General features: G+C 45.2%; 1 protein-coding gene across 1 annotated transcript in view; it reads left to right on the forward strand.

The window, feature by feature from the left end:
* The window catches only part of LOC138351722 (angiopoietin-4-like), a 170519-nt gene that overhangs the window by 90374 nt on the left and 54171 nt on the right, over positions 1-25974 (forward strand). The window contains exon 5 of the mRNA XM_069303746.1: positions 1150-1266. Within this exon, the coding sequence (XP_069159847.1) occupies positions 1150-1266 (117 nt within the window). The remainder of the gene's footprint in view (positions 1-1149; positions 1267-25974) is intronic.

The raw sequence follows: 25974 nt of genomic DNA on the forward strand, positions 1-25974 counted from the left end.
TACCAGCACCACTATCACCCACCATGGTGACACTACCAGTACCACTATCACCCACCATGGTGACACTACCAGCACCACTATCACCCACCATGGTGACACTACCAGCACCACTATCACCCACCATGGTGACACTACCAGCACCACTATCACCCACCATGGTGACACTACCAGCACCACTATCACCCACCATGGTGACACTACCAGCACCACTATCACCCACCATGGTGACACTACCAGCACCACTATCACCCACCATGGTGACACTACCAGCACCACTATCACCCACCATGGTGACACTACCAGCACCACTATCACCCACCATGGTGACACTACCAGTACCACTATCACCCACCATGGTGACACTACCAGCACCACTATCACCCACCATGGTGACACTACCAGCACCACTATCACCCACCATGGTGACACTACCAGCACCACTATCACCCACCATGGTGACACTACCAGCACCACTATCACCCATCATGGTGACACTACCAGCACCACTATCACCCACCATGGTGACACTACCAGCACCACTATCACCCACCATGGGAAACACTGGTGACACTACCAGCACCACTATCACCCACCATGGTGACACTACCAGCACCACTATCACCCACCATGGTGACACTACCAGCACCACTATCACCCACCATGGTGACACTACCAGCACCACTATCACCCACCATGGTGACACTACCAGCACCACTATCACCCACCATGGTGACACTACCAGCACCACTATCACCCACCATGGTGACACTACCAGCACCACTATCACCCACCATGGTGACACTACCAGCACCACTATCACCCACCATGGTGACACTACCAGCACCACTATCACCCACCATGGTGACACTACCAGCACCATTATCACCCACCATGGTGACACTACCAGCACCACTATCACCCACCATGGGAAACACTGGTAACATTAGAGGTGCCATTTTGAAAATTTAACATTTCCTAAATTACTGGTAATTGTTAGAATTGGGAGATGAAATAATCACACTTCTTCATATGGAATTTTTATGGAATTTAAGTTATGGAGTTTTTCCTGATAATAATATAAACAAAGTGTTTCATAAAGTTCTCAGGAGTTATGTGTCATTGTGAACCTAACAATGACTTGTTCTTCAGGAGGATGGACGGTGTTACTCCGGAGAGACAATAATGTTGTTCCTGCGGTGAACTTCGCCAGAGACTGGGAGGCCTACAAGACCGGCTTCGGTAACGCCGCCACAGAGTATTGGTTAGGTAAGTGGAAATACTGAGGCTGCTACTGGCTGCCCACCTTACATTTTTCCTTTTACAAAATATTTTTAAAACGACATTTGATTGTTTTATTCATGTTATAAATTATGTTTCATACACAAATTTTGAGAAATGGTAAATACGATTATAAACATGATGTCATAATGTTTTAATAGAAAGTGTTAAATGTTATGATATAATGTTTTAGAGCAACGATTTTTAAAATGTTGTTTCTAATTATTAATTATTGGAATTATTAGGTATAATTACATTTACTGCATTTAGAAAAATATTGACAGACAGGGAGAAAAGGAGAGCGATGCAGAGGCAGACAGAAAGAGAGAGGTGAGAAACAAAGGGAGAGAGACAGAAGGAGAGAGAGAGAGAGAGAGAAGAGGAATGAGAAGAAAGAGAGGAGAGAGGCAGAGATAGAGATGAAGAGACAGAGAGGCAGAGACAGAGGGGCAGAGACAGAGACATAGAGGCAGAGACAGAGAAACAGAGTCATAGAGGTAGAGACAGAGAAACAGAGTCATAGAGGTAGAGACAGAGGGGCAGAGACAGAGGGGCAGAGACAGAGGGGCAGAGACAGAGGGGCAGAGACAGAGAGGCAGAGACAGAGGGGCAGAGACAGAGAGGCAGAGACAGAGGGGCAGAGACAGAGAGGCAGAGACAGAGAGGCAGAGACAGAGAGGCAGAGACAAAGGGGCAGAGACAGAGAGGCAGAGACAGAGGGGCAGAGACAGAGGGGCAGAGACAGAGAGGCAGAGACAGAGAGGCAGAGACAGAGAGGCAGAGACAGAGGGGCAGAGACAGAGAGGCAGAGACAGAGAGGCAGAGACAGAGGAGCAGAGACAGAGGGGCAGAGACAGAGAGGCAGAGACAGAGGGGCAGAGACAGAGGGGCAGAGACAGAGGGGCAGAGACAGGGGCAGAGACAGAGGGGCAGAGACAGAGAGGCAGAGACAGAGGGGCAGAGACAGAGGGGCAGAGACAGAGAGGCAGAGACAGAGAGGCAGAGACAGAGGGGCAGAGACAGAGGGGCAGAGACAGAGGGGCAGAGTCAGAGGGGCAGAGACAGAGGGGCAGAGACAGAGGGGCAGAGTCAGAGAGGCAGAGACAGAGGGGCAGAGTCAGAGAGGCAGAGACAGAGAGGCAGAGACAGAGAGGCAGAGACAGAGGGGCAGAGACAGAGGGGCAGAGACAGAGAGGCAGAGACAGAGAAGCAGAGACAGAGAGGCAGAGACAGAGGGGCAGAGACAGAGGGGCAAAGACAGAGGGGCAGAGACAGAGAGGCAGAGACAGAGAGGCAGAGACAGAGAGGCAGAGACAGAGGGGCAGAGACAGAGAGGCAGAGACAGAGGGGCAGAGACAGAGGGGCAGAGACAGAGGGGCAGAGACAGAGAGGCAGAGACAGAGGGGCAGAGACAGAGGGGCAGAGACAGAGAGGCAGAGACAGAGGGGCAGAGACAGAGAGGCAGAGACAGAGGGGCAGAGACAGAGGGGCAGAGACAGAGGGGCAGAGACAGAGGGGCAGAGACAGAGGGGCAGAGACAGAGGGGCAGAGACAGAGGGGCAGAGACAGAGGGGCAGAGACAGAGAGGCAGAGACAGAGGGGCAGAGACAGAGGGGCAGAGACAGAGAGGCAGAGACAGAGGGCAGAGACAGAGAGGCAGAGACAGAGGGGCAGAGACAGAGAGGCAGAGACAGAGGGGCAGAGACAGAGAGGCAGAGACAGAGGGGCAGAGACAGAGAGGCAGAGACAGAGAGGCAGAGACAGAGAGGCAGAGACAGAGAGGCAGAGACAGAGGGGCAGAGACAGAGGGGCAGAGACAGAGAGGCAGATACAGAGGGGCAGAGACAGAGAGGCAGAGACAGAGGGGCAGAGACAGAGGGGCAGAGACAGAGGGGCAGAGACAGAGGGGCAGAGACAGAGGCGCAGAGACAGAGGCGCAGAGTCAGAGAGGCAGAGACAGAGAGGCAGAGACAGAGAGGCAGAGACAGAGGGGCAGAGACAGAGGGGCAGAGACAGAGGGGCAGAGACAGAGAGGCAGAGACAGAGAGGCAGAGACAGAGAGGCAGAGACAGAGAGGCAGAGACAGAGGGGCAGAGACAGAGGGGCAGAGACAGAGGGCAGAGACAGAGAGGCAGAGACAGAGAGGCAGAGACTGAGAGGCAGAGACAGAGGGGCAGAGACAGAGAGGCAGAGACAGAGAGGCAGAGACAGAGGGGCAGAGACAGAGTGGCAGAGACAGAGGGGCAGAGACAGAGAGGCAGAGACAGAGGGGCAGAGACAGAGGGGCAGAGACAGAGGGGCAGAGACAGAGGGGCAGAGACAGAGGGGCAGAGACAGAGAAGCAGAGACAGAGGGGCAGAGACAGAGGGGCAGAGACAGTAGGGGCAGAGATAGAGGGGCAGAGACAGAGGGGCAGAGACAGAGAGGCAGAGACAGAGAGGCAGAGACAGAGAGGCAGAGACAGAGAGGCAGAGACAGAGAGGCAGAGACAGAGAGGCAGAGACAGAGGGGCAGAGACAGAGGGGCAGAGACAGAGAGGCAGAGACAGAGGGGCAGAGACAGAGAGGCAGAGACAGAGGGGCAGAGACAGAGGGGCAGAGACAGAGGGGCAGAGACAGAGGGGCAGAGACAGAGGGGCAGAGTCAGAGAGGCAGAGACAGAGAGGCAGAGACAGAGGGGCAGAGACAGAGGGGCAGAGACAGAGGGGCAGAGACAGAGAGGCAGAGACAGAGAGGCAGAGACAGAGAGGCAGAGACAGAGGGGCAGAGACAGAGGGCAGAGACAGAGAGGCAGATACAGAGAGGCAGAGACAGAGAGGCAGAGACAGAGGGGCAGAGACAGAGAGGCAGAGACAGAGAGGCAGAGACAGAGGGGCAGAGACAGAGAGGCAGAGACAGAGGGGCAGAGACAGAGTGGCAGAGACAGAGGGGCAGAGACAGAGAGGCAGAGACAGAGGGGCAGAGACAGAGAGGCAGAGACAGTAGGGGCAGAGATAGAGGGGCAGAGACAGAGGGGCAGAGACAGAGAGGCAGAGACAGAGAGGCAGAGACAGAGAGGCAGAGACAGAGGGGCAGAGACAGAGAGGCAGAGACAGAGGCAGAGACAGAGAGGCAGAGACAAAGGGGCAGAGACAGAGGGGCAGAGACAGAGGGGCAGAGTCAGAGAGGCAGAGACAGAGGGGCAGAGACAGAGGGGCAGAGACAGAGAGGCAGAGACAGAGGGGCAGAGACAGAGGGGCAGAGACAGAGAGGCAGAGACAGAGAGGCAGAGACAGAGATGAAGAGACAGAGGCAGAGGCAGAGTGGCAGAGACAGAGGCAAAGACAGAGAGGCAGAGACCGAGACAGAGAGGCAGAGGCAGAAAGAGAGGCTCCGCAGCACCCTTCGATCCTCTGTTTTCCCAACTCGAGAGGTGGGACTTGGGAGAACTCGCTCCTGTCCTCCATCTATCCGTCCTCCTATAATTCCTACTGTTTCCGGAGTATACGGGTGGTCGGTGCTGTCCCTCTCGGCGTGGGCGTAAGGCTTCTTCCAGCATGTCGGCTCTGTCGGCTGCGGCCCTCAGGTCCTTTATGTCCGCCTCCTTCACTCTCACCCTGATCTCAGGAGAGAGCACGGACATAAATTTCTCCATGACCATTAGCCCCTTGACCTCTTCAACCGACCTCGCTCCTTCAGAGTCCAGCCACTTAAGGAACTTTCTCTCCATGTCCCTTGCCGTCTCCGCATAAGATTTTCCTGGCGAACGGGTACATTCCCTAAACCTCTTCCTGTAACATTCCGGCGTGAGCTTGAAAGAATGGAGCACAGCTCTTTTTACCGCATCGTAGTTGGTGCATTCTTGGAAGTCGAGCATATTGTAGGCTTCACGAGCTTCACCGGTGAGCCTACCTTGAACTAGCTCCGCCCACTCCGCCCTCGGCCACCTCTTCAAAGCAGCAACCCTTTCGAAGTGGTTGAAGAAAATTCGGCTTCATTTGGCACAAAGACCGGCAGATCTCGCTCCCTCACTCGTCGGTCTTCCTGTTGCGGCGGAGCAGGTGCACCTAGTCCTAGTTCAGCTCGCTTCAGCTCCACCTCCTTGTTAGCTTCTATCTCCTGCTGTCTCATCCTAGCTTCTCGCTCGTGTTCTTCCCTGCGTAGCTGTGCTTCTCGCTCTTGTTCTTCCCTGCGTAGCTGTGCTTCTCGCTCCTCACGCTTCAGCTGTGCTTCTCGCTCTTGTTCTTCCCTGCGTAGCTGTGCTTCTCGCTCCTCACGCTTCAGCTGTGCTTCTCGCTCCTCAGGCTTCAGCTGTGCTTCTGCTTCTCGCTCTTCTTTGCGCTTCTGTGCCTCTTCTCTCCTCAGCTGCGCTTCTCGCTCTTCTCTGCGCTGCTGTGCCTCTTCTCTCCTCAGCTGCGCTTCTCGCTCTTCTCTGCGCTGCTGTGCTTCCAGCTGCAGCTTCATTATCTCCAGCTTAACGCTGTGCCTGCTGCCGCTGGATCCCCTGCTGCTCCCACCAATGCTCAGGTGTTCTCCCACACTGGCAGGTGTTTGTGGCCGTTCCTCCCCCAAGGCTCCGTCTCGTGCCCTGAGCTGTGCCATTATCTCCAGTCTTCTTTCTCCCACTCTGGCAGATCTCAGCTTTATTCCAAAATGGTCTGCTATTGCCTGTAACTGTGCCTTGATGCACTCCTCCAACACCTGCTCATCTCTAGTGTCAATGAACCTTGCTACTTTATCATCCTCCATCTTGTGCTATGAATGATAACCTGCACCTGATATCTAATACCACTGCCAAGTACCACAACTGCAACCTTTATTTCGATCGTGATCCTGGCAAGGTCGCCAATGTCGGGGTTTTCACTCTCGGATGAGCAACAGTATACTCAAGGTCACTCACCGTAGCCCTGCGGGTCTTCACTCTATCCTCGCGGTGCCACTGTACGCCAGGAGAGTATCCCAGTCAATCCCAACCGGCCTCTGATTGAGAAGGAGTAGGAACACATCTCGTTCACTTAACTGTTATGTGCCCGCCCCAACAATAGGGCTCTACTGTTAACCACAAGGTCGCCAACTGGTGTTTTCGGTGTCCAGTAACACGTCAGTGGATTTGTTGAATTGTGGTAACCTTGGCAAGGACACACTCAATAGATCAGGATATCAGGCAGGTATTTACTTCTATCACTCTCTGCTTGCAGGTATTATATAGCCACAAGATAAATGGAGGGGATGATATAAACACAAATGTATTTTGTATTTTACTTAAAACTCATTCAAGGACATCACAAGGTCATATCAATAAACAATCAGCTGATCCAGGCGGGAGTCGTTCGTTCCCACGTATAATATGCACTCGCTAAGTCGGCAACACTCCCCCTCTCGTCACTGTCAAAATCAGCTAGGTGCCTTCCCCCGCGGGAATGTTTATTGCTTGTTTCTCTGGCTGTCACGCGCACTGTTTCTTTAAGTTCTCAAAGATCACTAGAAGTCCGAACACTCGATATTTGCGGCAATAGCACGTATTACTTCACTACACTGTTCTCGGGCTCAAACAATTGTTTCTATAATAAATGCGACAATAATTCACTGTAATGGTTTTACACACTGCCCTTCATTTAGTGATAACTTATGAAGTATTTAACACTGGAGTTCTCAGTATTTCCTTTCGTGGGCGATAACACAATTAATCACTGCTCACATGAATGATTATTCAATGCACGAACATAGGCATATATAATATATATAGATAAATCAGACATCAATAAATGGTAATAAAATAGTTACTGGGCACATAGCCTAACTTCCAAATACTGGCATAATATTATATATATTCTCTCACTATATGATTCAATTAAAGTCTCATGAAAGACATTCTCAACACAGTAAATTCATCAATAACTCCAGGTGCCTGTACACACCAATAATAAACATAAATATCGTGAGTACTCTTGATAGTACTACTCCGCACACTGGTGCCTTACTGTGATATAGGTGAGCCTTGCTCACGACATACAAAATCCTCAGGCTAAATAATATAGCCGAATAATATAGCTGACTAAAGGGGAATTGGGAGGGAAACTAGAACCACCTACTTCCACCTATCCTCCGATGAGAGTTGAGTTGCAGCTCCTGGTCCTGGCTCCTGCCTCGTGTCGGGAACGCCCCCACACACACGCTGTCGTGTCTTCCAGGAACTCAATCAATGTCCCACCGTAAGCGCGTTGTCTCCGTGCCTTATCCCAGCAGGTCCGTGCTCCTCCTCGACTTCCCGTAGGGTTGGAGTCGGTCTCCCGGCCGTCGACTTCTCCCAGCTACGGCTGCCCGCCTACTTCTCGGCTGCAGTCGTTCGGATTCCCGAGTAGTTTCTTTCTTCCTCTGCTTCCCAGTGGCTCTGTCCAGCCACTACGCTGTCACGAACGGGTGAACTGCCTCAGACGTCGCATACGTCACTGCACAGACTTCACTTCTTCTTGCACAGTACCTGTCCTGGAGCACTTGTTGCTCAATATCCGTCGATTCCCTCTCTGGTTCAACACATGAACGAAGGAAGACCTCACAGAGTACTGGCAGACTTCAGGTGACGCGTAAAATCCACGGGAGCGGGAAACAACTGTCAAACTGACAGGACCAATCTTCGCACGTCCAACCTCCTCGACGTGTCGTGTCTGACTGATGGCGCCAACGCGGCGCGCTGCCCGGACCCCCCTTCCTTCGTGACGTCACATTCGCCACGGGAGGTTTTCATTGGCTCCCTGTGCCACATTGCTGTCAGTGACCAATCCGGTGTCACTGACGTCACACAGTTTTGGCGGGGAAACAGGAGAGACAGCGCCATCTTGGCTTCCTAAAGGGCCTAAACCACAGGCCAAAATATTATTGTTTTATAAATTTCTCGGCACTCTGAGAACACTCCACTCTCCCACATATACCAAATTGATGCCTGTGACGTAGAGAACGCTTGGGTAAAGTGGACATGACTCTTACTGCAGGCGTGGGAGAAATATAAGGGGGGGGGAACACCGTCACAATATATATATATATATATATTATTAAATATGACCGAAAAAGTAAGATTAATAATTCTAACACGAATTTTCTCAATCTTTCGTACATTTCTTTTCACTGTTGGAGGTAATTCAAAAATCAATTCTCCAAAATTCATTTTTATTTCTAGTCTGACGCGACACTTGACACTCAATTCAATACCCATTGTTTCATGTTCTGGCTTGTGTTGATGAAATTAATACCTTAAATACCACCTCACCCCATCCACCTCACTCAAATGTAGATATAAACAAAATCGGAGATGTGTAAGTTCTATTCAGTTGCGTATGTGTTAACTAAAGTCTTTGAAAATGTAATAAGTTTTACAAAACGCGCTCAAGTGTCGCGTCAGATTAGAAATAAAAATGAATTTTGGAGAATTGATTTTTGAATTACCTCCAACAGTGAAAAGAAATGTACGAAAGATTGAGAAAATTCGTGTTAGAATTATTAATCTTACTTTTTCGGTCATATTTAATAATATATGTCTACAGGAAAGACTGCTACCAAAATATACTAATATATATATATATATATATATATATATATATATATATATATATATATATATATATATATATATATATATATATATATATATATTATATATATATATATTATATATATATATATATATATATTATATATATATTTATATATATATATATATATATATATATATATATATATATATATATATATATATATATATATATATATATATATATATATATATATATATATATATATATATATATATATATATATATATATATGAGATGGTGACGAGTATTGATGTGACATTTAATTATTCTGTGTTAAAATATAATTTCGCGTAACATAAATTGATTTATTAAAGTCACGCAGCTAATCGAGGAAATTAAAGTGAAATCATTTACATTAAAATAATTTCCTCTAGAATGTTTAATATCAACTAAATAAAGGAGTTCCAGTAAGCAGTAGTAAGCTACGAAATTAAACTTATTGGTAAGTAACTATTTTTAGTAAAAGAAATGATAAACTGGACTCTGTTATCAATCCAACTAAATGTGGAAAGAATTCATGTTTCTGTCTGTCGTTCCTCGCGTCGTCACTCTGACTAGGAAGAATCTGGCAATATGTTTAATATAAATCATAATGATGATTAAATCTACAAATCAGTGATTTTAGTAACTACTTGTGGTTAATACAAAGGTTGTATAAGATACAAAGATGTATGAAACTGTTGGCTATTCCCAAAATCGCGCTGGGGGTCAAACCCCAAACCATTCCTGACCTCAAGATGGATCACATGTTACTGGCAAAGCCTCCCATACACACCTACAGTGTTTATAACGTTGTTTACATAATAGTACTCCCCCCCCACCCCAACACACACATACTCCAGAATCTCCCACACCAAGGAACATAAGCCCACCAAACACACACACACACACACACACACACACACACACACACACACACACACACACACACATTGTCTTTTTTGGGAATAAAATATGCAATGCGTTATAATCTGGAAGAAAATATGAAGGTTGATGCAATTGAAATACCTGACTTTAGGAGAGGACATTATGGCAACCTTAGAATTTTGTTGGTGGGTATAATTGGACAGACTTTTTGCTAGGCAAGGAAGTGAATGAGATGTATGTCAAGTTTTGTGAAATATATGATAAAGGCACAACAAAATTTATACCAAAACAGAGAAGCAGAACTAGGAAACAGGATTGTTTCAACAGAAAGTGCGAGAGGGCCAGAGACCAAAAGACACAAAAATGGAATCAATACAGGAAGAGGCCAAAACCCCAAACATACCCGCGATACAATGATGCGAGAAACAACTACACGGCAGTGAGGAGAGGGGCAGAAAGAAATTTTGAAAAAGGGATTGCAGACAAATGTAAAACAGAACCAGGTCTATTCTATAAATTCATAAACAACATATTGCACTGGTCAGAGGCAATGTATCGGACTGGAGAAATGTCACAAGTGTAGTACCACAGGGTTCAGTTCTTGCACCAGTGATGTTTATTGTCTACATAAATGATCTACCAGTTGGTATACAGAATTATATGAACATGTTTGCTGATGATGCTAAGATAATAGGAAGGATAAGAAACTTAGATGATTGTCATGCCCTTCAAGATGACCTGGACCAAATAAGTATATGGAGCACCACTTGGCAAATGGAATTTAATGTTAATAAATGCCATGTTATGGAATGTGGAATAGGAGAACATAAACCCCACACAACCTATATATTATGTGAGAAATCTTTAAAGAATTCTGATAAAGAAAGAGAGGTGGTTCTAGATAGAAAACTATCACCTGAGGACCACATAAAGAATATTGTGCAAGGAGCCTATGCCACGCTTTCTAACTTCAGAATTGCTTTTAAATACATGGATGGCGATATACTAAAGAAAGTGTTCACGACTTTTGTTAGGCCAAAGCTAGAATATGCAGCGATTGTGTGGTGCCCATATCTTAAGAAGCACATCAATAAACTGGAAAAGGTGCAAAGACATGCTATTAAGTGGCTCCCAGAACTAAAGGGCAAGAGCTACGAAGAGAGGTTAGAGGCATTGAATATGCCAAAACTGGAAGACAGAAGAAAAAGAGGTGATATGATCACTACATACAAAATAGTAACAGGAATTGATAAAATCGATAGGGAAGATTTCCTGAGACCTGGAAATTTAAGAACAAGAGGTCATAGATATAAACTAGCTAAACACAGATGCCGAAGACATATAAGAAAATTCACTTTCGCAAATAGAGTGGTAGACAGTTGGAACAAGCCAAGTGAGAAGGTGGTGGAGGCCAAGATCGTCATTAGTTTCAAAGCGTTATATGACAAAGAGTGCTGGGAAAACGAGACACCACGAGCGTAGCTCTCATCCTGTAACTACACTTGGGTAATTACACTTAGGTAATTACACACACACTCACACACACACACACACACACACACACACACACACACACACACACACACACACACACACACACACACACACACACACACACTGTGCCTTACGACACTAGAAAGAAGAAGGGAGAGGGGGGACATGATAGGAACGTATAAGATACTCAGAGGGATTGACAGAGTGGACATTGACGAAATGTTCACACGGAATAGTAACATAACGAGAGGACATGGTTGAAGCTTGAAACTCAGATGAGTCACAGAGATGTTAGGAAGTTTTCTTTTAGCGTGAGAGTAGTGGGAAAATGGAATGCACTTCAGGAACAGGTTGTGGAAGCAATTACTATTCATAATTTTAAAACCAGGTATGATAGGGAAATGGGACAGGAGTCATTGCTGTAAACAACCGATGCTCGAAAGGCGGGATCCAAGAGTCAATGCTCGATCCTGCAGACACAACTAGGTGAGTACAACTAGGTGAGTACACACACACACACACACACACACACACACACACAGGAATTGCTGCTGGATCTGGATGTTAGAAAGGCGGTTGGTCCAGATGGGATCTCACCATGGGTACTGAAAGAGTGTGCGGAGGCACTTTGCTTGCCACTCTCCATAGTGTATAGTAAATCACTAGAGACGGGAGACCTACCAGAAATATGGAAGACGGCGAATGTGGTCCCAATATACAAAAAGGGCGACAGACAAGAGGCACTGAACTACAGGCCTGTGTCCTTGACTTGTATACCATGCAAGGTGATGGAGAAGATCGTGAGAAAAAACCTGGTAACACATCTGGAGAGAAGGGACTTCGTGACAAATCGCCAACATGGATTCAGGGAGGGTAAATCTTGCCTTACAGGCTTGATAGAATTCTACGATCAGGTGACACAGATTAAGCAAGAAAGAGAGGGCTGGGCGGACTGCATTTTCTTGGATTGTCGGAAAGCCTTTGACACAGTACCGCATAAGAGGCTGGTACATAAGCTGGAGAGACAGGCAGGTGTAGCTGGTAAGGTGCTCCAGTGGATAAGGGAGTATCTAAGCAATAGGAAGCAGAGAGTTACGGTGAGGGGTGAGACCTCCGATTGGCGTGAAGTCACCAGTGGAGTCCCACAGGGCTCTGTACTCGGTCCTATCTTGTTTCTGATATATGTAAATGATCTCCCGGAGGGTATCGATTCATTTCTCTCAATGTTTGCGGACGATGCTAAAATTATGAGAAGGATTAAAACAGAAGAGGACTGTTTGAGGCTTCAAGAAGACCTAGACAAGCTGAAGGAATGGTCGAACAAATGGTTGTTAGAGTTTAACCCAACCAAATGTAATGTAATGAAGATAGGTGTAGGGAGCAGGAGGCCAGATACAAGGTATCATCTGGGAGAGGAAATTCTTCAGGAGTCAGAGAAGGAAAAAGACTTGGGGGTTGATATCACGCCAGACCTGTCTCCTGCAGCACATATCAAGCGGATAACATCAGCGGCATATGCCAGGCTGGCCAACATACGAACGGCATTCAGAAACTTGTGTAAAGAATCATTCAGAACTTTGTATACCACATATGTCAGGCCAATCCTGGAGTATGCAGCCCCAGCATGGAGTCCATATCTAGTCAAGGATAAGACTAAACTGGAAAAGGTTCAAAGGTTTGCCACCAGACTAGTACCCGAGCTGAGAGGTATGAGCTACGAGGAGAGACTACGGGAATTAAACCTCACTTCGCTGGAAGACAGAAGAGTTAGGGGGGACATGATCACCACATTCAAGATTCTGAAGGGGATTGATAGGGTAGATAAAGACAGTCTATTTAACACAAGGGGAACACGCACAAGGGGACACAGGTGGAAACTGAGTGCCCAAATGAGCCACAGAGATATTAGAAAGAACTTTTTTAGTGTCAGAGTGGTTGACAAATGGAATGCATTAGGGGGTGATGTGGTGGAGGCTCACTCCATACACAGTTTCAAGTGTAGATATGACAGAGCCCGATAGGCTCAGGAATCTGTACACCTGTTGATTGACGGTTGAGAGGCGGGACCAAAGAGCCAGAGCTCAACCCCCGCAAACACAACTAGGTGAGTACAACTAGGTGAGTACACACACACACACACACAGTTCAGTTCAGCCAGCCGCGTGGGAGGGTCGTTGGGGTCACGCGCTACAATAAACGCCAATATTTTTGGGTTAATTAAGGCTACAGTGACAGATCACAGATCTAGGGGTATCACAAAGCGTATAACCGCCGCGAATAGGAAAGAAAATTACAGTGCTATTACTAGAACTTTGTGTTAAACAGTGAATTCACCAGACAGGCCACGTGGAAGGGCCCACGAGGCTTTATTTACATATTGGGTCAAGTGATCAGTGGTACAGTGAATTGGTGAACTGTAACACAACCGACACACCGATACAGTGACTGACTCCAGAGATTTGTGTTAGATAGAGAAGAACCGCCATCATCAAACTACTGGATTAGTGAATCATAACGTGGGAGACGACGACGGAGCACTTCGTTATCCAGCATCGTAATTATTCACCTAGTTGTGTGAGCAGGAGGCTGACAGGTAGGTACCCCTCTCTGGTCAATTCTTCAGGTGTACAGAGGTAGAATATTACCAAATTCTTGTTCAGTATATCAGATACACTTAAAATATTAAAGTGGCTCATTTTGAGTAGAGGTTGACATTTTACGGGACCCCCGTAACACACGCACGCACGCACGTATACGTACGTTTGCATGCACACACGCACACACACGTACGTTTGCATGCACACACGCACACACACGTACGTTTGCATGCACACACGCACGCACGCACACACACATACGTCCAGTCAGGCTAGAAGGGATTAACACCTTTCGTGGAAAGGGGATAAAACCTCACTCATAATCCACCCCCTCTTTTACCTACCGTAAGCTGCAGACAACACCTCACCTCCTCGTAACCCCCATCCCACGCGCACACACGCACACACACACACGTTCTCTCTGTTCTCTCTCTCTCTCTCTCTCTCTCTCTCTCTCTCTCTCTCTCTCTCTCTCTCTCTCTCTCTCTCTCTCTCTCTCTCTCTCTCTCTCTCTCTCTCTCTCTCTCTCTCTCTCTCTCTCTCTCTCTCTCACTCTCTCTCTTTTGCTCTCTCTCTCTCTCTCTCTCTCTCTCTCTCTCTCTCTCTCTCTCTCTCTCTCTCTCTCTCTCTCTCTCTCTCTCTCTCTCTCTCTCTCTCTCTCTCTCTCTCTCTCTCTCTCACTCTCTCTCTTTTGCTCTCTCTCTCTCTCTTGTTCTCTCTCTCTTGCTCTCTCTATTGACAAGAGGCAAAATGGCAGGAGGACATAACAGGGACACAGGAAAAAGCCAGAGTGACCAAACGAAGGAAATGTTAACCCAAGTTCTGGAGGAATTCAGGAGGGAGATGCATGAAATGAGGATTACAATTAACAATCTGCAAAGTGAGCTGACATCAGCAAGGGAGGAGATCAAATCCCTCACAGAGAAAAATAAAAAGACCGAGCATCAGATTATCATCCAAAGGGAAGGTGGGAATGTTACATTGGAAGGAAATGCCTCTGTACCTGAAACATTTGCGGAAAGACTGAAAAAGAGCTCAGAAGCAATGGACACAGTGAGGGAGGTAGCGATGCAAGCAGCTACATCACAGGAAGCAGCAAGGTGCACCACTCAGCTGCTGGAGAGAATAAGATCAGTGGTAGTTGTAGGCATCAAAGAACAGGAAGGATCCAACAGGCAAGAATGGAATAGCAAGGATAAAGAGGCAGTACATGGGCTACTGAAGGGGTTACAGATGGAAGGGGCTGAACAAAACATTGAGAAGGTTTTCAGGTTGGGCTGGTACAACAAGGACAGAAACCGACTTGTGAAGACGGTGTTTACAAACGAAACCACGAAGGAGGATATTCTCGAAAGGAAGAGTCATCTGCAACATGTGGAGGGATACAAAAAAGTATTCCTGCAGAGGGACAGGACGAAGGAGGAGAGAGCCAGGGCAGCAGAGGCAAGGAGGAAGCGCAGGGAAAGAGGAGCAAACCAGGAAATCACAGCCCCCAACACAACAGTCCCAGGGACAAGAGGAGAACTCAAAACCAGCATCCCAGCAACACCAGAGGGGAGGGCAACACCACCACCCCCTCTGCATAGAAACCCTCCCTTCCCCCTCACCCTACCTGCCCCCACCCTACCCTCCCTCCCCCCCACCCCATTCTGACTCTGTCACCCCATCCCCATTCCCATCATGTCCCCCTTCCCACCTTTCCCCCCCTGTCCCCCCTCCAACCTTTCCCCCCCTGTCCCCCCTCCCATTTTCATCCCCTGTCCCTCCTCCCCCTTCATCCCATACCCTCCCTATCCCTCCTCCCCCTCACCCCGTATCCTCCAAGTCCCCCCTATCTCCTTAACCCACACCCTACCTGTCCCCCCTTCCCTTAAACCCCCACCCCAAAATCCTCTGAGACCCTGCAAACCACCTCACAGATCTTCTCACCCACAAAACAGCTTCACACACCAGCAGAATGCTCGCCAAGAAAGGGACAAGAAAATGAACAGAAGAAAGTGAGCTTCAAGGCAATGTACACTAACATAGATGGGATTACAAATAAAACAAGTGAACTTGGAGAATGGGCACTAGTAGAAAACCCAGACATAAGAGCACTCACAGAAACAAAGCTAACGAAAATCATAACAAACACAGTGTTTCCACAGGGCTACTATGTAGTGAGGAAAGAGAGAGAAGGGAGAGGATGAGGTGGTGTAGCTTTGCTACTAAGAGAAGGTTGGAGTTTCGAAGAGATGGTAATTCAGAGCTGTGAAGGTTTCAGTGACTACATATCAGGCACCATAGCAACTGGAGGACAGGAAATTATAGTAGCAGTCATATATAACCCCCACCGAATGACAGAAGACCCAGATAGGAATATTTTTAGTAACAACTTGGCCACCATCAATATAATAGAGAGAGCAGCTTCTGTGGCTAGCAGGAACGGATCCAGACTACTAATCACGGGAGACTTCAACCATGGGAAGATAGATTGGGGGAACAGAGACCCACATGGAGGCCCAGACACATGGAGAGCTAAGCTGCTGGATGTGGCAACAAGAAACTTTCTAAGTCAACACGTCAAGGGACCGACAAGAATGAGAGGAGGGGATGAACCAGCCTTGTTTGATCTGATATTTACCCTAAATGAGTCAGATATAAGGGAAGTTAAGTTGGAAGCCCCCTTGGGAATGAGTGATCATAGTGTATAGAGCTTTGAGTACCTGCTTGAGCTAGGAATTATCACCCCCAAAAAAGAACTAGGAAACAAAGGGCTGGCATACCGAAAGGGAAACTATGAGGAGATGAATAAATTCCTATGGGATATACATTGGGACACAGAACTCAGAACCAAGTCCGTACAAGACATGATGGACTATGTCACCCAAAAATGTCAGGAGGCTGTAAGCAGGTTTGTCCCAGCCCGACAGGAAAAAACAGAGAAGAAAAGGATGAATCCATGGTTTAATAGGGAATGTATGAAAGCAAAGGAGCTGAACAAAAGGGCATGGAGGAACTTCCGTAATAACAGAACACCAGAAAGTAGAGAGAGATACCAGAGAATCAGGAACGAGTATGTTAGTGTGAGAAGAGCAGCTGAGAAAAGGTATGAAAATGATATAGCTAATAAAGCCAAGACCGAACCAAAGCTACTACACAGTCACATCAGGAGGAAGACAACAGTGAAGGAACAGGTGATGAAACTTAGGGTGGGCGAGGACAGGTACACAGAGAATGACAAAGAGGTGTGTGAAGAACTCAACAAAAGGTTCCAGGAGGTCTTTACAATAGGACAGGGTGAAGTCACGGCGCTAGGAGAGGTGGCACCAAACCAGGTGACCTTGGATAGGTTCGAAATTACAAGAGATGAGGTCAAGAAGCACCTATTGGAGCTGGATGTGAGAAAAGCTGTTGGGCCGGACGGAATCTCACCATGGATATTGAAAGAGTGTGCAGGAGCACTTTGCTTGCCACTCTCCATAGTGTATAGTAGGTCACTGGAAACGGGAGACCTACCAGAAATATGGAAGACTGCTAATGCAGTACCAATATACAAAAAGGGTGACAGACAAGAGGCACTGAACTACAGGCCAATGTCCTTAACTTGTATACCATGCAAGGTGATGGAGAAGATTGTGAGAAAAAACCTAGTAACACATCTGGAGAGAAGAGACTTCGTGACAACCCATCAACATGGGTTCAGGGAGGGTAAATCTTGCCTTACAGGCTTGATAGAATTCTACGACCAGGTGACAAAGATTAAGCAAGAAAGAGAAGAATGGGCGGACTGCATTTTTTTGGATAGTCGGAAAGCCTTTGACACAGTACCCCATAAAAGGTTGATGCATAAGCTGGAGAAACAGGCAGGAGTAACTGGTAGGGCGCTCCAGTGGATAAGAGAGTACCTAAGCAATAGGAAGCAAAGATTTACGGTGAGGGGTGAGACCTCAGAATGTTGTGAAGTCACCAGTGGAGTCCCACAGGGCTCTGTACTTGGAACTATCCTGTTTCTGATATACGTAAATGACCTCCCAGGGGGTATAGACTCATTCCTCTCAAAGTTTGCTGACGACGCCAAAATTATGAGAAGGATTAAGACAGAGAAGGACAGCTTGAGGCTTCGAGAAGACCTGGACAAGCTGCAGGAATGGTCGAACGAATGGCTGTTAGAGTTTAACCCAAGCAAATGTAATGTAATGAAGATAGGGGTAGGAAGCAGGAGACCTGATACAAGGTATCATTTGGGTGATGAAATACTTCAAGAGTCAGGGAGAGAGAAAGACCTGGGGGTTGATATCACGCCAGACCTGTCCCCTGAAGCTCATATCAAGAGGATAACATCAGCAGCATATGCCAGGTTAGCTAACTTATGAACGGCCTTCAGAAACTTGTGTAAGGAATCTTTCAGAACATTATATACCACATATGTCAGACCAATCCTGGAATATGCGGCTGCAGCATGGAGTCCATATCTAGTCAAGCATACGAATAAACTGGAAAAGGTACAAAGGTTTGCCACCAGACTAGTACGCGAGCTGAGAGGTATGAGCTACGAGGAGAGACTACGGGAATTAAACCTCACTTCGTTGGAAGACAGAAGAGTTAGGGGGGACATGATCACCACATTCAAGATTCTCAAGGGAATCGACAGGGTTGATAAAGACAGGCTATTTAACACAAAGGGAACACGCACTAGGGGACACTGGTGGAAATTGAGTGCTCACATGATCCATAGAGATATTAGAAAGACTTTTTTTAGTGTCAGAGTGGTTGACAAATGGAATGCATTAGGAAGTGATGTGGTGGAGGCTGATTCCATACACAGTTTAGATGTAGATATGATAGAGCCCAATAGGCTCAGGAACCTGTACACCTGTTGATTGACGGTTGAGAGGCGGGACCAAAGAGCTAGAGCTCAACTCCCGCAAGCACAACTAGGTGAATACAACTAGGTGAGTACACACACACACACGCATACACACACACACACACACACACACACACACACACACACACACACACACACACACACACACACACACACACACATACAAACACACACACCAATCAAACACACATATACCAAACACATACACACATATACCAAACACATACACACATACCAAACACACCACACACACGCACACAGAAAAACACAAAAACATTCCAAACACATAAACATACTCAAAACACACACAAACACAAATTCATATAATACACACAAATACACATCAAACACACACAAAAACACACATAAATACTCACACAAACTCACCAAACACAAACCCACATTATAAACACACACACACATACGAATCACAAAACTCACACACATAAACAAACATTCCAAACACAAACACACATACAAAACAAATACTCACACACCAAATTGTATAAACACATACCAAACACACAAACACACAAACACAACAGACACACATTCCATACACAAAAACATTCCAAACACACACGCACAGACACATACTAAACACATACATATATATTCATACACAGACAAATACACACGCACACACACCAAACACACAAACAAACACCAAACACACAGAAACATTTCAAACACACACATATACTAAACACTCACACAAACATCAAATATGAACACAAACAAACCAAACACACACAAACACATCAAACATACATAAACACACACCAAACACACACACAGTTGCAGAAGGTTTATTGAACTCGAGGAGGGGTACTGAAAACAAAAGTCTGGCATTCCGAAAAGGAAACTATGAAACTATTGCCTCACGGGATTAATTGAATTCTACGACCATTCAATAAAAAATAGGCAATAAAGAGAGGGGTGGGCAGACTGCATATTTTTACATTGCCAGGAAGCCTTTACTACAGTATTATACAAGAGGCTAGTGAAAAAACTGAAAATGCAGGCAGGATTGAAAGGGAAGGAACTCCATTTGTTTAAGGAGTACCTAAGCAACAGAAGACAACGAGTCACTGTGAGGTCTCAGATTGGCGAGACGTTACAAGTAGAGTCCCGCAGGGGTCAGTCTTTGAACCTATACTCTTTCTGATATATGTAAATGATCTCCCAGAGGGCATAGACTCGTTTCTCTCAATGTTTGCTGATGATGCAAAAAATATGATGATTGAAACAGAGGATGAAAGTAGGAGGCTACAAGATGACCTAGACAGACTGAATGAATGGTCCAACAAATGGCTGCTATAGTTCAACCCGAGTAAATGCAAAGTAATGAAACTAGGCGGTGGAAACAGGAGGCCAGACACAGTATACAGAATAGAAGATGAAGAACCTAATGAAACGGACAGAGAGAAAGATCTTGGAGTTGATATCACACTAAACTTGTCTCTTGAAGCCCACATAAAAAGAATTACATCTGCGGCATATGCGAGGCTGGCTAACATCAGAACAGCCTTCAGGAACCTGTGTAAGGAATCAATCACAACCTTGTATACCACATATGTAAGAGCAATCCTGGAGTAAGCGGCCCCAGCATGGAGCCCGTACCTTGTCAAGCACAAGACGAAGCTGGAAAAAGTTCAGAGGTATGGCACTAGGCTAGTCTCAGAACTAGGAGGCATAAGTTACGAGGAAAGGCTGCGGGAAATGCACCTCACGACACTGGAAGACAGAGGAGTAAGGAGAGACATGATCACTACCTACAAAATATTCAGTGGAATTGACAGGGTAGATAAGGATAACCTGTTTAACTCGAAAAGTACACGAACAAGGGGACACAGGTGGAAACTGAGTACCCAAATGAGCCACAGGGACGTTAGAAAGAACGTTTTCAGTGTCAGAGTAGTTAACAGGTGGAATGCATTAGTCTGTCATGTGGTGGAGGCTGACTCCATACAAAGTTTCAAATGTAGATATGATAGAGCCCAGTAGGCTCTGGAATCTGTACAACCGTTGATTGTCTGTTGAGAGGCGGGACCAAAGAGCCGGAGCTCAACCCCCGCAAGCACAAATAGGTGAGTACAAATAGATATGTACACACACACCCTAACGAAAACACACGCTAACGGAAACACAAATGCAGTGTTTCCACAAGACTACTATGTAGTGAGAAAAGAGAGAGAAGGAAGAGAAGGTGGTGGTTTAGCTCTGCTGATAAGAAAGGGCTGGAGTATTGAAGAGACGGTTATTCAGGGCTGTGAAGATTTCAACATAAGACAACATAACAGCTACAATAGCAATTGGAGGACACAAGATTATAGTAGTAGTCATATAACCCTCCACCAAACGACAGAAGACCCAGGCAGGAAAATGATAGAAACAACATGGCCACCATCAATATAAGAGAGAGAGCAGCTTCTGTTGCTAACAGGAACGGATCCAGACTACTAATCATGGGAGACTTCAACCTCGGGAAGATAGATTGGGTGAACAGATACCCACATGGAGGACCAGACACATGGAGATCTAAGCTGCTGGACGTGGCAAGAAGAAACTTTCTAAGTCAACACATCAAGGGACCAACAAGAATGAGGGGAGGGGATGAACCAGCTATGCTTGATCTGATATTTACCCAAAATGAGTGGGATATGAGGGAAGTTAAGTTGGAAGCCCCCTTGGGAGTGAGTGATCACAGTGTATTGATCTCTGAGTACCTGGTAAAGCTAGGATTTATCTCCCCCCTAAAAAACTAGGGAACAAAGGGCTGGCATACCGAAGGGGAAATTATGAGGAGATGAGTAATTTCCTAAGGGATATAGCTAGGGACACAGAACTCAGAACTAAGTCCGTACAAGACATGATGGACTAGGTCACCCAAAAGTGTTAGGAGGCAATAAACAAGTTTATCACGGCCCGAAAGGAAAAAAACGAGAAGCAAAAGAAGAATCCGTGGTTTAATTGGGCTTGTATGGAAGCATAGGAACTGAACAAAATGGGTTGGAGGAACTTCAGAAATAAAAGAACACCAGAAAGCAGAGAGAGATACTAGAGAACCAGGAATGAGTAAGTTAGTGTGAGAAAAAAAAACGAGAAAAAGTATGAAAATGATATAGCTAATAAAGCAAAGACCGAACCAAAGCTACTCAACAGTTACATTAGGAGGAAAACAATGGTGAAGGAACAGGTGATGAAAATTAGAATGGGAGAGGACAGATACACAGAGAATAACAAAGACGTGTGTGAAGAACTCATCAACAGGTTCCAGGAAGTCTTTGCAATAGAACGAGGTTAGGTCACTGTGATAGGAGAGATGGCAGTAAAACAGGCTGCCTTGGAAGGGTTCGAAATTACAGGAGATGATGTCAAGAGGCATCTGTAAGATCTGGACATGAGAAAGGCTAGACATGAGAAAGTAATCTCACTATAGCTATTGAAAGAGTATGCAGAAGAACATTGCTTGCCACTCTCCATAGTGACAGGGACAGATGACTATATTACAATCTGTGACAGGAATGGAGGACAATATTACCATCTGTGACAGGGACGGAGGGGTATATTACCATCTGTGACAGGGACGGAGGGGTATATTACCATCTGTGACAGGGACGGAGGGGTATATTACCATCTATGACAGGGACGGAGGGCTATATTACCATCTTTGACAGGGACGGAGGGCTATATTACCATCTGTGACAAGGACGGAGGACTATATTACCATCTGTGACAAGGACGGAGGACTATATTACCATCTGTGATAGAGACAGAGGGCTATATTACCATCTGTGACAGGGACGGAGAGCTATATGGCCATCTGTGACATGGACTGAGGAATATATTACCATCTGTGATAGAGACGGAGGACTATATTACCATCTGCGACAGGGACAGAGGAATATATTACCATCATTTACAGAAACGGAGGAATATATCACCCTCTGTGACAGGGACGGAGCATAATATCACCATCTGTGACAGGGACAGAGGGCTATAATACCATCTGTGACAGGGACCGAGGACTAAATTACCATCTGTGACAGGAACGGTCAGGTATATTACCTTATGTGACAGGGACGGAGGGCTATATTACCCTCTGTGACAGGGACGGAGGACTATATTACCATCTGCGTCAGGATCGGTGAGTTATATTACCCTCTGTGACACAGACGAAGAGCTATATTACCATCTGTGACAGAGACGGAGGACTATATTACCATCAATGACAGGGATGGAGAGCTATATTACCATCTGTGACAGGGACGAAGGACTATATAACCCTATGTGACAGGGACGGAGGGCTATATTGCCATCTGTGCCAGGGACAGAGGACTATATTACCATCTGTGACAGGGACGGAGAGCTATATTACCATCTGTGACAGGGACGGAGGACTATATTACCCTATGTGACAGGGACGGAGGGCTATATTGCCATCTGTGCCAGGGACAGAGGACTATATTACCATCTGTGACAGGGACGGAGAGCTATATGACCTTCTGTGATAGGGACGGAGGAATATATTACCATCTGTTACATAAACGGAGGACAATGTCACCCTCAGTGACAGAGACGGAGCATAATATTACCTTCTGTGACAAAGGCGGAGGACTATATTACAATTTGTGACAGGGACAGAGGGCTATGTTACCGACTGTGACTGGGACAGAGGAAAATATTACATCTGTGACAGGGATGGAGGGCTATATTACCCTCTTTGACAGGTGACCGAGGGCTATATTGCCATCTATGACAGAGACGGATGGCTATATTACCATCTGTGACAGGAACAGTCTGCTTTATTACCCTATGTGACTGGGACGTAGCGCTATATTACCCTCTGTGACGGGGTCGGAGGTCTATATTACTTTCTGTGAGAGGGATGGAGGGCTATATTACCCTCTGTGACGGGGTCGGAGGTCTATATTACCTTCTGTGACAGGGACGGAGGGCTATATTACCAACTGTGACAGGGACAGAGGGCTATATTACCATCTGTGATAGAGACAGAGAATAGTATGGATAACCCCGTAGAGACGATATTTTGTCGCGGGGAAAAATCATGTTTATGGCACAGGGTTTTCAGGTAAATTTAGAAATATCGTGTTTAGGGCGTCAGGGTTTTCAGATGAATTTGGGCAGTCACTCTTTTCGAATTAAGGAATTCTTACGAGGAAAATAATTTCTGAGATTTTAGAAGTTTGTTAAGGGTTCTTATGAGGAAAATAAAAAGGAAAATCTTATGGAAATAATTTAGAAAAAATCGTGTTTGAGTCACACAGTATCCAGGTAAACTCTTCGGATAAATTTTGCCTGTTTTCAAAACTGCGTATTTTTTAAATACTATTTTCTGAGAATATGTTCATAGAAGTTTTGTTAGGAGTTCTTATGAGAAAATAATTTCATAGAAGTTTGTTATAAAAGTCAGAACAAAGTTTGCATTTGTATTATTGAGAGTAAGGAAAACAGACATCTTAACAGTAAGTTTTTGTTGTTATATGGATTTACGGCTGTTGCACCTGTAAAGACTGAAAATTCATCAGAGTCCAGTTTATCCCTGAAAATAATCAGAGTCCAGTTTATACCTGAAAATAATCAGAGTTCAGTTGTAGTCAGAAAATCGTTCAGTTTAAGCTCAAATTTCACCAGAGTCCAGTTTAAGCTCAAATTTCACCGGAGTCCAGTTTAAGCTCAAATTTCACCAGAGTCTAGTTGTAGACAGAAATTATTCAGAGTCCAGTTTGTGCCAAAAAATATTCAAAGTCCAGTTTGTTCCTGAAAAATATTCAGTCCTGTACTCTATGAAAATTAGTCAGAGTCCACTTTGTGAGCAAAATTCGTCAGAGTCCATTTTCAAACCAATATTCATCAGAGATCGTTTTATACCGAAAAAAATCAGAGTCCAGTAATGACCAAAATTTAGGCAGAGTCCAGTTTATGCCTGAAAATTAGACAGAGACCAGTTTACGACTAAATTTAATCAGAGTCCAATTGAAGAACCTAATTTGACAGAGACAGCATTTTTGCTACTAATAGCCCAATTATAGACCATTTAATCAGTCATATTTCAGATGTAGTAAATAAGATCCTAACAATTACCAAGTTCTAGCTCCTATCCCCACCTTAGTCTCCCATCATATATTCAATTCTAACAGTCCAATCCCCTTGATTTTACTTTTGTCATTTTTCAACTAAACTTATTATCCAATCAATTAAAACTAGTCAGGATTAGCCTCGTTCAACACCGTTCTTAACTAAAATGGCCTTTCTCTTAGCTAAAGAATTGTCAGAGGAAACTTTCCAACACTGTTCATAACTAACTTTATCCATCGTCAATCAACTAAAAAATAATCACTTTCGTCATTTCCTAACTAAACTTATTCCCCAGTCAACAGAAAATAACCGTGTTCATAATGTTTCATTGACATTTCTTAACTAGAATTATCCATCAATCAACTGATAAAGCCATGTTCATCATGTTTTTGTCTATTTTTTTGTTTTTGTTTTTTTAACTAAAAGTATTCGTCAGTCAACTAAAAATAGTCACTTTCATATTGTTCCCTTGTCATTTCTTAACTGAAATATCACTTCTCTCAACTGAAAATAGTCAAGTGTAGCGACTTTCCAACACTGTTCTTAACTAAAGTAACCTTTCACTTCGTTAAAAATTGTCAAATGTAACTTTTTCAGCACTTTCGTAACTAAAGTTATATGTCGTTAAGTAAGAAATATAGTCAAAGGCACTCTTCATGAAATCAAGGACTTACTCAAAGACATCACAGTTGCACTCAAAGACATCCTTAGATACATCAAAGACATCCTTTAAGACATCAAAGACATCCTTTAAGACATCAAAGACACTTCTCGAGACATCAAAGACATCCTTTAAGACATCAAAGACACCTCTCGAGACATCAGTGACACTCTTCGAGACATCAAGGACATACTCAAAGACATCAAAGTTGCACTCAAAGACACCTCTCGAGACATCAAAGACACTCTTCAAGACATCAAGGACACTCTCAAACACACCAAAGGTACTCTTCGAGATATCAAAGTTATTCTTCGAGATATCAAAGTTATTCTTCGAGACATCAAAGTTGCTTCATAAGACATCTTCCTTCATCAAACTTATTCTCAGAGACATCTAAAGTTAATCTCGATTATCAAAGATGTTCTCTACATCATAAAAGTTATTCTCTAAGTAACCTTTCGTTCGTCAGAAATGCATTCCAAGACATCTTCGTCCATCAAAGTTATTCTCAGAGATATCTAAAATTATTCTCAGAGTC

The sequence above is a fragment of the Procambarus clarkii genome, chromosome 50, assembly GCF_040958095.1.
Source record: "Procambarus clarkii isolate CNS0578487 chromosome 50, FALCON_Pclarkii_2.0, whole genome shotgun sequence".
Classification (NCBI taxonomy): domain Eukaryota; kingdom Metazoa; phylum Arthropoda; class Malacostraca; order Decapoda; family Cambaridae; genus Procambarus; species Procambarus clarkii.